This window comes from Taeniopygia guttata, chromosome 2, assembly GCF_048771995.1.
Source record: "Taeniopygia guttata chromosome 2, bTaeGut7.mat, whole genome shotgun sequence".
Taxonomy (NCBI): domain Eukaryota; kingdom Metazoa; phylum Chordata; class Aves; order Passeriformes; family Estrildidae; genus Taeniopygia; species Taeniopygia guttata.
In genome coordinates this window covers 772,768-786,188 of record NC_133026.1, presented here as the reverse complement: position 1 = coordinate 786,188, position 13,421 = coordinate 772,768, and the positions used below count along the sequence as shown (strand labels likewise).

At 49.7% G+C, this 13,421-nt stretch overlaps 1 protein-coding gene across 2 annotated transcripts in view; it reads left to right on the top strand.

The window, feature by feature from the left end:
• The window catches only part of SMARCC1 (SWI/SNF related BAF chromatin remodeling complex subunit C1), a 64,355-nt gene that overhangs the window by 35,634 nt on the left and 15,300 nt on the right, over positions 1-13,421 (top strand). For both annotated transcript variants that reach the window (XM_030266911.4, XM_041714195.2), the window contains exons 21-24: positions 1,104-1,265; positions 8,642-8,697; positions 9,395-9,509; positions 10,593-10,747. In XM_030266911.4, coding sequence (XP_030122771.2) covers positions 1,104-1,265; positions 8,642-8,697; positions 9,395-9,509; positions 10,593-10,747 — 488 coding nt within the window. The remainder of the gene's footprint in view (positions 1-1,103; positions 1,266-8,641; positions 8,698-9,394; positions 9,510-10,592; positions 10,748-13,421) is intronic.

Genomic DNA, 13,421 nt, shown 5'->3' with positions numbered 1-13,421 from the left:
TGTCATGTCCAGCTCTGGGCTCCTCAGGCCACGGAGCACAGAAGGGGGTGTTGGATATTGGGGCACTGTCAGGTGTGACACCCAGAGCCACCTCCCTGAATTCCAGCTCGTTCCTGAGTGGGCTTTTGTGGGCAGACACTGAAGGAGAGGGTCCAGCAGAGGCCACAGAGCTGCTCAGGGCTCTGGAGCATCTCTGGTGAGCAGAGACTGCAGAGCTGGGCCTGCTCAGGCTGCAGGAGGGAAGGCTCACAGGGGATCCCATCAATCCACACAAATCTCCCAAACTGTGCCAGGAGAAGGTGCCAGGCTCTGCCCAGTGACAGGACAAGGAGCAGTGGCCACAAAGCAAACCACAGCAGCTCCAGCTCAGCAGGAGGAAGAGCCTCTCTCCATGGAGGGGCAGAGCCCTGGGACAGCTGCCCAGGGGGGCTGGAGACACCCCAAACCCACCTGGACACACCCCAGTGACCCTGCCCTGGCAGGGGCTTGGCCTGGCTGACATCCAGACCCTCCCAAGCCGCACTCTGTGTGAAGTTGGAGTGGCTCCAGAAGGCCACTGAGTGCCCAAGAATGGCCAGTGTTGCCTTCTGCCCTCACTGCTCTGATGTGTTTGCACCTGGTGGTTGGTGTTCCTCTGACCACTGTCACCAGTGCAGCTCTGGGTAAATTCAGTGTGGATCTTGCAGTTTTCCTGTTTTACCTGTGTGAAATGATTTGCCAGAGATCCTAGAATTCCCAGACTGGACTGAGTTGGAAGGGGCCTTAAAGGAACCTCCTGCTCCACCCTCCTGCAACAGGCAGGGTCATCTTGCACTAGAATGTTCAAGTCTTGAGTGGGTATTGGATGTGTCCCCTTGATAAAATAGTTCCTTTCAATTTTTTCCTTGTTTTTCCACATAAAACACAATTTTATGTAATTGGGAAGAGACTCTTTTCTATCACACCTGAAAGACGGAATCAACCGCCTTGTGTGACAGGAAGGAACTCAGATATTTGAGAATTCCCTTTGTCCCAGGGTTTACCTGCACCCCATTCAGAGAAAATGTGACTTAATTTGCTGCAAAAGCCCCAGAATGTCTCACTTTGTGTGTGGTGTCCCACAGAGGAGTTTTCCCGGGTCAGAGAGGAGGTGCCCCTGGAGCTGGTGGAAGCCCACGTGAAGAAGGTGCAGGAAGCTGCTCGAGCCTCTGGGAAGGTGGATCCCACCTACGGCCTGGAGAGCAGCTGCATCGCTGGCACGGGCCCCGAGGAGCCCGAGAAGATGGGTGAGTGCTGCCTCTGGGGCTGCCTGGGGTATTTGCCTCCAATTCCTGAGAAACCCAAAATTCACCTCCAAATTCTCCTCCCCTAGTAGCAGATGGAAGTTGTGGGTATGGAGGAGGGGATGGGTTGTTCTCCTCACTGCAGGATTGACTCAGACACTGAACTAAGGAATTTAGGGCTACTTTGAGTTTTAGGAGTTTGTTCTCCTGCTCTCGCTGTGTGGAAATGCTGTTGCTTGGGATGCACAGAGTGGACTGACCAAAAATACCAGAGCAGGATATTCCATTGACTGGGCTGTTGGAGGATGCTGCCTTTGTGGTGTTGAAGCAAACTGAGGGTTTGGGCAGTGGATTTTAGGGTGGAGCTGGTACTCTGTGTGTGTGTTGCTCCCTGTGGAGGCAGCAGCAGAGGAATTTCTGATCAAGTGCTGGACTGGCACTTGATAGTCTGGTCCTGGCTCTGATTGGGCTGGAATTCTGCTGGGCTTTACCTGTGTGTGTTAGCAAGCTCTGGTTCAACTCCTGTTGTGTTCAGCAATTATTCTGCTATTAAGTCTCTTCTCTGGAACCCTGCCTGGTGCAAATTGGTTCCTCGTTGCTCTGGAGTGCCAAAGCAGCTCCCTGGGAAGTGAAGCCCTGTGTGCCTCTCTCTGCTGGCCCTGGTGGCTCTCCCCAGCAGGAGGAGCAGACACAGTTTACTCCATCCCCAGGGCTTTCTCAGGCTTTGCTCTCCTCATTTGGTTACAGATCCACAATCTTGTCGCTGTTGCTTCCTCTCAGCCCTGTTGGCTCCTGCTTTGTTCAGCACATCACAAGTGATTTCAGTGACTTTAGTGACTGGACACGTCTGGCTGTGGGTACAGCTGAGCAGGATGTGATGGAGCCTGACTGGGAGGCTGTGTTTGGGATGTGCTCCTGCACGCAGAGCTGACCTGCTGTCACCCTGTGCAGGGACACGAGCAAGGTGCCAGATTGTGGGATGGCATCACGAAGGGCTGTGCTCGGTGCTCTTCAGTCAACTGCTGCCCACAGAGGGCTGCTATTTATAGCACCCCATGTCCAATGCAAAACTACCCTGTAAATTAGATTGCAAAATGCCATTTAAATCACCAAGATAGTTTTTAATTAGAAAAGAAGCAAACAAACCACTCAGCCCTTCTGTCACACATCTCAGTTCTGCACTCACTGGGACAGACTTGCCGTGAGGCAGCTCCGTGCTTTGGGATGGTGGCATTGTGTGCTGGAAAGGGAAGAGAAACATCTGGAACATCTGCTGCTCCCTGTTCTGAAGAGCTGACAGCAGGCATTGAAGCTCTGCTGGAAGAACAAGCTTTGGGGTTTATTTACAAGTCAGCTATAAACCAAATCTCTGTGCTACTCAATCCGGGGCTGAGTTTAATTTCATAGTTGTTTCAAAATAAGGTCAGTTTAAGTTGAATTTTTCTTCCAGTCTTTGTTCCCCTTTCCCATATTCTCCCAGTACAGGTGTCAGTGTGGGTTGGTAAGAACTTCACAGGATCATTTCAGCTGGAAAAGCTTTCCAAGGTCACAGAGCCCAAGCTGTACCTGATGCCCACGTTGTCCCCAGTCCTGAGCACTGAGTGCCATCTCCAGCCCTTCCTGGGACACTTCCAGGGATTGGAACTCTAAACAAACCTCCCTCCAATATTTAACAACCCTTTCCACAAAGGAATTCCTGCTGATGTCCACCCTGAGCCTCCCCTGGCACATTTTGAGCCGTTCCCTCTTGTCCTGAACATGTGCCCCTGTACCAGATTTGCCGCTGGAGTTTTCCCCGTTGCCAGGCTGCAGCGTGGCCCTTTCTGGCCTCTCCTCTGGGGGAGTCTGTGCCCGAGCTGGCAGTGGGGACTGTGAGGAGCCTGGCAGTGGTGTCTGGGGGTCCCAGGGCAGATGCCACCCCGCAGTCAGTTGTGGCTGAGCAGTGTGGGGAGCTGGGCCAGCCCTGCCCCGGCGGCGTTAATGCGATTTGTGCTGGGCTGTGACTAATGGAATAAATTAGGGCAGGAGCAGATGGTTGTCCCTGGGGGAGCTGCTCAGCCCGACTGAACTGGGTCACTCAGCAATCTGTGGTGTCTCCCACCCCCCAGAGCTGGGCACAGGGACCCCGAGTGCCCATGGCAGAGGTTGTGCCATGGGCTGTGGCCGTGGCTGTGCTCGGACACCGGGGAATTGTACCCCGGAGCTGTGCAGGGATGGAAACATCCCTGGGATGGAAACTCCTGCTGGGGCTTCCACATGGCAATGGAAGTCCACTGGCTGTTAATACTGGCAGAGAATCAAAGGATGTTGGGCTGGAAGGGACCTCAGGGATCATCCAGTGCCACCTCTGCCATGGCAGGGACACCTTCCACTGTACCAGCTGCTCCAAGCCCCATCCAGCCTGGCCTTGGGCACTGCCAGGGATCCAGGGGCAGCCACAGCTGCTCTGGGAAATCTATTCCAGTCCCTCCCCACCCTCACAGAGAATAATTCCTTCTCAATATCCAGTCTAACCCTGCCCTCTTTCTCTTCAGAGCCATTCCGTGTGTCCTGTCCCTCCATCCATTCTCTAATGGAATCGCAGAATGCTGGTTTTATATTGAAATGCAGCTATGGAGAAATAAAAGGATCTGCCTGAGGTTCCATACTAGAATTAAAGTTCATTAGTTGTTATATTTCAAAAATAAAATTATATCAGAGCTCCATAGTAATTTTAAAACTATTTAATATCAGTGAATTATAGTCAGTATGGAATGTGAAAAGGGAAAATGACTAGAACAGATTGGAGGAGCTTAAGTTAATACCCAAGAATCTCTTCTTCTAAGTCTTCATTGTTAGGTTTTGTAAGAGCTGGTGATAATTCCTTTTAAGTTGATAAAGTGAGGCTGCAGTGGAGTTACGAGGAGGCTGGAGTGGTTCAGATGCAGTGGTGAGAGTGGTGGACTCTGTCTCCTGCTTTCATAGTCCCAGAAAGGTTTGGGTTGGAAGGATCCTAAAGCCCACCCAGTGCCACCCCTGCCATGGCAGGGACACTTCCCACTGTCCCAGCTGCTCCCAGCCCTGTCCAGCCTGGCCTTGGGCACTGCCAGGGATGCAGGAACAGCCACACTTCTCTGACAATCTGCTCATTTCTAGGGAGCTTTTGTTCCTGTCTTTCCAAGGTGGTTAATGACACTGATTTCTCTGAAGGGACTCTCTTGGAGGTACCTGAGCATTTCAGGTCTTACTCCAACCAGTGTTTCCACTGACACCAGTCCTGAGGGCCTGAGGCTGGAGCTGCTCTGTGCCAGCGAGTGAGGCACTGTGGTTTCATTTCCTGCATCCATCACCTGCAAACAGTGCCAGGGGAGGGTTAAATTCACCATTTGGGGCATGGGTTTGATTCATTCCCACACACACACTCTAGGAAACCACACACAAGGAGGGCACATACACACAATTGTTTTAATCATGTTTGGCAGGGAGATTTCTCTGCTGCTCTCCAGGGTGAGAACTCTGAGGTGATGGAAGCATTCCTAAAGCAGTGGATTCCACAGTGCCTGGAATATAACAATAATATAATAATAATAATAATGTAGCTTTGGGTGTGCCTGACTGCACCACTGGGGGGTTGAGCCCATCACTGCTCTCCTGGTGAGTTCTGTGGCTCACACAGAAGCTGCTGTGGCTTTTCCAGCTCCCCCAGCAGCATTCCCAACTTCCCCATGGAGCCCCCCTGTTGCTGAGCCCCCAGGCTGTGTGAGGCAGGAGCAGAGGCAGCTCTGGTGGCTCTGCAGCCCTGATTTATTGTGGGAAATGTAAATGATGGTTTAGATAACAGCATCATTATTATACCCAGGGCTGGGATATTTCCACAGCTATCGTGTATTTCCTCTCAATTAAATATTAATGTCCCAGCCTGGCTGTGACAGGTTGTGTGTTGCCTCAGTGAGAAGAGAGGAGTCTGGAGTGTCTGGAGGGCATCTTAAACTGTTTGCTGAGCTGAAGCTCAGGCAGGTGACTCCACTTGTGTTTGCAGAGCTTTGTTTGTTCCTCTCACGACAGCAGAGGTTCTGGATCTGCTGCTTCTGCATCTCTTTGGTAACGCAGGGAGTTCTTGGCAGGGAGATGTTTCACAGGTTTTCTTGTTGACCTAAAGTCCATTTAAGTTCTCTGTGAAGTCACTGGCTTGGGCAGAGCTCAGCTCTGAGTTCTTCATGTGTTAGAAAAAAAAGGCTCTGTGTTCTTGGAGAAAATGTGCAAAACAGAACAAAATTCCACAGAAATGGAGTACCTACTGACTCAGGGGGAAAGAGGGGCTTGGAGAAGTGATGATTCCTCATATCTCCCAGTGGATTTTCCCTCTTGGAGAGGTGTCCTGTGGTAGCTCACAACCATCTGCCTCTTCCTGACCTAAGAAATGTCCTTTCATTGAGGGAACAGGGGCAGGAGAAGAGGGAGCGACCTCAGGATGTGCCAGGGGAGGCTCAGGGTGGACATCAGCAGGAATTTCTCCATGGAAAAGTTGTTAAATATTGACAGGGGCTGTCCAGGGAGGTTGTTTGGAGTGCCCATCCCTGGAGGAGTCCCAGGAATTCCTGGCTGTGACACTCAGAGCTCTGGGCTGGGGACAAGGTGGGCATTGGCACAGCCTGGGCTCCATGGGCTGGGAGGTGTATTCCAGCTTCAATTATTCTGGGATTCTGTGATCCTGGATTCCCACATCCTGCAAGGTGCAATATCAAACCTGCTGAAGAGAGTTCAAGAGCTTCTTTGGCGCAGGGGAAAGGATTTTAGGAGCTCTCTCCTTAAAGTCAAGGCTTCCCTCTTTGTCCCAGGGACAGGGATCACCAGCTGATCAATTCCTCTGGGATGTATTTTCATTAAACTCATTAGATCACACAGGAAAATCAGTACAGTTGTGTTTGTGTCTGTGCCAGGGGCCAGAGGCAATTCTGTCATGGCTGTGCAGAAGGTCAGGCGTGTTTGGGGCTTTGTGTCATCCTTTCATTTCGGAATTACAGATTAAGTTTTACCAGACCCTCCTATTTTGAGGAATTCTTCATGGAAAAGGTGTTAAATATTAGAAGGGAGGTGGTGGAGTCCAGAGGTGTCCCAGGATGTGGCACTCAGTGCTCTGAGCTGGGGACAAGGTGGGGATCAGGCACAGCTTGGACTCGATGTCCTGAAGGTCTTTTCCAGCCTTAATGACTCTGGGATCCTTTGAGCAGCCTGGGATTTAGAACCAACAACCTGCTTCCACCCAGGCAGACTCATTTCCCCCCAGCCCAACAATGGAGAATTGAGTCTGTTGTCCCCTTGTCCTGTGTTGTCCCATCCGTGGTGGCCCTGGGAGCTGCAGCCACCGTGCTGATGCAGGAAAACACTTTTCAAAACCCATTGACTGCAGCCTGTCTGGAGCTGTCAGCCTGGTTTTAACCTCACATGTGCTGCTGCAGCCAGAGCCAGAGGAGCGAGGTTAAATCAGGATGTTGGCAATAATCTCGGTGTCACACGTCCCTCCCTTCCCAGGCTGTCCCTGGGAACAGGGAAGGAGCACGGGGGTTTGGGTGGTGTCCATCAATGTGTCCTGACACACAAGAAAGTCTGGGAGCACTTGGAGATGCTCTGTGTGCTTTTCCTTGAGAAAATCCTCTCTGAAGAGTGGATGGGAAGCAGTTTGTCTTTCTGGGGTGTCCTGTTTGTTTGAACTCCCACCTGACAGGAGGGGACAGCTCCCAGGGAGCAGGGACAGGAGGAAACGGCCTCAGGCTGGGCCAGGGGAGGACACCAGGAGGAATTTCCCCATGGAAAGGGTGCTCAGGCCTTGTCAGGGGCTGCTCAGGGAGGTTTGGAGTGCCCATCCCTGGAGGTGTCCCAGGAAGGGCTGGAGGTGGCACTCAGAGCTCTGGGCTGGGGACAAGGTGGGGATCAAGCACAGGGTGCACCTGATGGGCTGGGAGGGCTTTTCCAGCCTCAGTAATCCTGGGATCCTGTGAATTTCTCCACAGCAGCAGCAGCATCAGTCCCTCAACAGCTCCCATGGTCCGTGGAGTGGTTTCCTGGATCCCTGGCAGTGCCCAAGGCCAGGCTGGACAGGGCTGGGAGCAACCTGGGACAGTGGAAGGTGTCCCTGCCACGGCAGGGGTGGGGATGGGATGATCTCAATGATCCTCCCCACCCAAGAATGTAAATTTAGGTATTTCTGTGCAGTATTTTTTTTTTTTTTTTGGTTTGAGTTCCACCAACCTGGGCACACCCGGAGTGTTCTGCACTTCGTCTCCCTTTTTTGTCTTAAAGGATTGAATCCAGCTTTCTTTGTAAATCCTTCCCTTTCCTAGGAGGAATGACACCTTCCAGCCCAGTTTGAAACTCTGCTTCTAGGCTTGAAAGAGCTGTCTGACAAAATCTAATCGAGATTTTCCCTGTGACATTATTGGGTCACTAAATCCTAACTCTGAGATAAAACCTGTGAGGGAGAACGTCCCCAGTCTCCCTAAATTGAATTATGGTGGCAGATAGTTCAGATAAGTGGGTTTATCATCTTAAAATAGGCCAAGAGGAAAACTATTACCCTTGAGTCAGATGTTTTAGTTGGTTTTTCTTACATATGGAAGGGACTTGTGTCAAAATTTCTCTACAGGACTGTTGCTGTTCAAGAACACTTCGCACCTTGTTTTTCCTCAGTGTAGCATGCAGGAATTAGCAGGAAAATGAGGATTACTGAAAATGAACCCCCAGCAGCAGCTGATGTCTTCAGAAGCTTAGAGATGGATCAGGGCTTGTCAGCAGCAGTTCTGCATCACCCCAGTCCAGGATCTAAATAAGCTCCTTTAATGCCTCTATATAAATTGTGAAATCCTTGGCCAGGACCACAAGGTTGTGCTTCCTCCTGTCCCTCCTTGCAGAGCTGTGGATAAATTGGGATTTCTTCAACTTCTAAACAATCCCACAAAATATCCGGGATTCTAGAACATGATCCAGGCACCTCCATGGTGTTTCCATGGCTGGTTGTTATCCCCTGATCTCCAGAACCTGCTGGCATTACAGGAACATTTTAAATCAGTGATTTATAAAGCAATAAATGAATTGCCTAACAGTGCACAGGGATTAACTCCCAGCTCTTCCAGCACCTGGAACAGTGGCTCTTTCACCATCATCATCTTTATTATTCCTCTTCTGCCCTCATGCTGGTGTCACTTGAGCAGCACTGGGCCCTGTCTGGTCTGGTTTGGGGCTGGCAGGGCAGGGTTGGAGCAGCTGCTCCCTGGCACTTCAGTGCTGGCCCTTTCCTGATGCCACGGGTGGAGAGCAGCAGGTTTTGGTTGGCCCAAAATAGAGAGTGAGTGTGGGGAGTGCCTGTGGGGGCAATTCTAAAACCCTCCCTCTTTGTTTCTCAGATGGAGCTGAGGAAGAGAAGATGGAAACAGAGGCAGAGGGGCAGCCAGCAGAGAAGGTGAGTTTGGGTCTGCTGGCAGGAGGCTCCTGGCACTTAAATCCTGAATTCACCTGCTAAATGAGTCTCACGTTTAAATTATTATTATTTTGTTTATGTATTAATATAATTATGTTTAATATGTATTATAATAAATTAATATTTTGATTGTGTATGTAAATTTTATTTTTAAATTATTATTTAATTCCTGCTACATTCCTGACAAATAAATAGAGATGGTTTTTTTTCTGGAGTCTGCAGCAACAGGAGATATTTCTTGTTGCCTTCTTCACCAGGTGAGGAGTTCAGACTAACCTGGGGCTGATTAGTGCAGCTTTGGGGTTATTTCCCACTCTGTTTTCAGGTGGTTCCTCCTCCCTGATAAACAGGGACATTCAGAAAGAGATAAGTGGGGAAGACTCACTCAGGGCTTGGAAATCTGCATGTCCCCAGACATCCCATGATTCTGTGATCTTAGTTCAGGAGTTTCTGTGCCCACAGAGTGACCCAGCTTGGCCTGGGTCACTGGACTTGGTCCAGTTTAGCACTTACTTTTATTCACATTTTGGGTTTGTTTGTCAAATCTGGCTCCAGCAGCAGCCTCACTTTGAAATGTAATCTCTTCCACTGTGGTAATGAATTCCTTGGAAGGCCATGAACAAAGTGACAGTGAGTATCTTCTCTCCCTGCCACTGTCCCACCAATCCCACCCCTTCAGGTGGAGAGCAAAGCCGAGAGTGAGCCCGAGGAGGGGGAGAAGGTCCTGGAAGGGGAGAGCGAGCGGAACGCGGAGAAGGAGCCGGAGAGCGAAGGGGCTGCGGAGCCCAAGACAGGTGAGAGCTGCCCCTGCTCCAGCTCCTCCCCTGAGTGCCTGGGACAGGTCCCACCTGAACCTCCCTGCAGAGCTCAGGCACCGAATCATCTAACCAATCTTAAACTTCAAGTGTTTATTTTATATAAAATGTTATATTAAGTTATTATGTTTTAAGTATCATATATATATATTATTAATACAAACTTTATTTTAAATAGTATGTTAAAAAACATCACTCCAGTTTAAAATTTAAGTCCTAGCCAATCCCTCCCTGAGCTTCCCAGCCCTGGGCATGGGGAGGAGCTGTGGCCCCAAAGTGTCTGTGGGTCATAGAAATGGGGGGGTTGCCCAAATTCCACAACATTTGGTTGCTTTGGATGCAAGGAAGGGGAACTGCTGGAGGTGTTTAAGGTTGGACAGGGCTGGGAGCAGCCTGGGAAGGTGTCCCTGCCCGTGGCAGGGGTGGCACTGGATGGGCTTTAAGGCCCCTTCCAACCCAACATTCTGGGATTCTCTGCTCACTTCTCCCCTTGGAAGTTAATATTTCAGCTCAGTTTCCCTGGGAAGTGATGCAGAGCCTGGATTTTGACAGGCTGAGGAGTAGCAACATCTACATAAAACCTTATTCTTTTTGTCATCTCCCCCGTGCCTCATAAAATCATGGAAGGGTTTGGGTTGGAAGGGACTGTAAGGATCATCCAGTGCCACCCCTGCCATGGCAGGGACACCTTCCACCATCCCAGGCTGCTGCTCCAAGCCCTGTCCAGCCTGGCCTTGGGCACTGCCAGGTGTGGGAATGGATATATTGCTTTTTTCCTGCAACTCACATTCAGAATTTTAGCCCTGTGTAGAATAAGGAGTATTTGGATTTGGTGGAGTTGATTGGGAAACGATGAGGGGACCCTGATGGCAGGTGCTGAATGAAAAGCATTTAAAGTTGCCCCATGTGTTGGATCAGATCCTCTCAAACTGGAGTTCCAGTCAGCATTTGGATGGGGAGCAGTGCTGGACCTGGGGATGAGTTAATTAGTGCCTGAGTAATTAGTGTGGTGCCCTCTCATCCTGGAACACGTGTAACAGACTGGGCTGGGATGTCTTGCAGAGGAGAAGGAGGCAGAGGAGAACAAGGAGAACGTTGACGGCAGCAAGGACAAAGAGGCCGAGGCGGGCAAGAAGAAAGTGGAGCACGAGATCTCAGAGGGGAACGTGGCCACAGCTGCAGCTGCTGCCCTGGCCTCTGCTGCCACCAAAGCCAAGGTTGGTGCTGTGCCACAGCCTGGCCTGGCTCCCAGGTCACCCTCTGACCCCCAACACCATCAGCAGCGCGGGGCTGCCTTCCCTTCTCCTGCCTGGGCCCTGGGGGAGACCATGAACAGCTGTAATTCAGCAGCTCCTTGGGGGATTCTGGACTGGATGAACACCCTGAGGAATAGCCCCGAAGTGTACATGACTTCTTGGCAGGGCTTTTGGCTGCTGGGGGGTCTGGCTGTGGTGCTGAGGGGCGCAAACCCTCTGATGTCCTCCCCTGCTGCCCCGGGGCTCTGGGTGGGGCAGACACAGAAGGATGTTCAGTCCTGGCACTGCAGTTTTCACAGACACCTTAATGATCTTGTGTTTTGTTAAGGGCTCTGTTAAAAGCACGTTGGTGTGTCCCCTTAAACTCCTGTTTGTGTGTGGTCTCTAATGAGCTGTGTTGAATCAGCTTTTCTTTACCCTGTAATTACTAATTGCACGTTGTCTTGCCTTTCCTTCTGCAGGAACCACACTGCTTTCGTTGCTTTTAGAGTATCTTTTTCAAATCTGTTTTTTCTTCACAAATTTCTCTGGATTCAAGTTTTAATTTGGGTTTTTTGATAGCTCTTGGATTCAGTACCACATTCCACATCCACCTGCTTCATAGAAATCAAGAGCAAGGCTTGGGTGTTTATTCCTGATGGATTTCCATGGATAGAAGGAGGTGGTGTGTGCTCTATTAACTTTTCCACTCTGATCTTTGACTCTTTAACTTTAGACTTTTTCCCCAGCTGCATCCCCCAGAGTGAGGGTGGTGGGTCCTGTGCAGTCCCTCCTTTTGAGCCCAGGAGATGGAGGATGTTTTAGTTCTTACCTTTCAAACCAGGCTGTAAAATCCCACATGGCAGACAGCTCCCTGTCCATTAAAATCCCAAATTGCTGGCAAAGCTGAGGTTCAATATTTTGGTGAAGTGCAGAGTCCATAGTGGCTCTCAGTTCATCAGACTCACAGATATCCTCAGCCAAGCTGGAAAAACCTGTCTCTGTTTGAGGAGACATGAGCTTTAATCTGTGTTTTATGGAGGGCCACTTGCTCCAAGTGCAGATGAGCTGCTGCTCCCCTTCCTCTGGAGATAAGGAGTTGGAGGGGCAGGGACCTGGCTGATGGCACTTTTCATTATGGCAGTAATAATGTTCTGGAAGAGCCTCAGCTTTCCACTACAGGGAATAATGCATTGTAATTAGGAGGTTGACGCTTCAGAGTAGAATTCAGGTTCAGCAGGGATTTCTCTTCCCACTCCCTTAAAAAGCCAGACAATGTTAGAGCTTTGGGTGGTCTGTGTCTTGTCTGAGGGAGTAATTAAACTCTTCATCATAAACTCTAGGTCTGGTCATGTGAAAAGCTGTTTTCCTTAGGATTTTATATCAGAGCAATATTGCAGTTAGATTCTGAGTGAAGATGGGGTTAAAGACAAGGGATTGCAGTGGGGGTTTTGTTTGTTTGGGGATTTTTTCCTTTTTTCTTTTGGTACCAGTGGCTTCTAAAAGTTGATTTGTGCTGTTTGAGAAGTAGTGAGCATGAATGTTCAGGGTGAGATTCTGCATTTCATACGGACCAACAATTGAAATGTGTTTTCACAGGTTCTGGTTTCTGAACAAACACCATTAGAATTTAAGTACCTTCTGCTCATTTTCCTCTCAGTGGACACCCAATGTGAGCTGTTTTTTCCTGTCTGTGCCCAAGCATCCCTGATGGCTCCTGCTCTGCTCCAGCTTCCCACCCAAACCATTTATGCATTCCATGATTCTTTTTTATAGAATCATTTAGTTTGGAAAGCCCTTCAGGATCACTTGCTCATTTATGTCTCAAGGCTGATGCAGTGATGGGTTTATCAGGCATTTAAAATTAACCTCTGAATTTGTGTTCCTGATTTTCCTCAGCTGCAGGGATTTGTCCTTTGCCCATGGAAAGCCCTGGGTAATGCCAGGCTGAATCTCTTTGAGTCTCTCTAGGGAAAACTTGAGGGATAATTTCCTTTCCAAGGTGTATTTTGAGACCTGTCCTTTACCTAATCACATGCTTTGATCAGATATTCATCCCATTTCATTAAAATTGCACATGTGAAACAGAGTGAAATGTTTGGTAGAAGACCCTGTATCACCAAGTGATTCCCTCACTCTGAATTTTCATACAAACAAGTTTATTTTACTAAACAGTGTTATTTGAGATGAAATTTCCTGTTCTGTCAGCTTTGTTTCATTATTTTGTGTACAGCATTTTGGTCAGTTTTGGATCAGCTGCTGGAATTTCTCAGGGATGTGGTGTTGGATGAGCTTGGGGTCACTCTGGTTCTCTCAGACCTGATTTGAAATTCATTTTAGAGAGTCAGGAGTGCATTTACCCACATTTACTTAGCCCTCCTTCACTGCTGCTGGGTCAGGGAGGTGAACATTGTCAAATGGCACGGTATCACATGGGTTTGAGAAATTCAGATTGTGTTGAGGGTTCCAGGGAGGTTTTTAATGCTGCTTTCCTCCAGCTCTGAGGCAGTTTGGGGCCCAGCTCCCTCACAGGGGTCTGTTTGCAGCTGCAGCTGGATGAGCTCCAGCTTTTCCTGGTGTCCTCCTGCCCTCAGCCCTCACCTTGCCCAGCCCTTGGGTGTGTCCTGGGCCACATCTGAGCCCTGGCAGGGTGCAG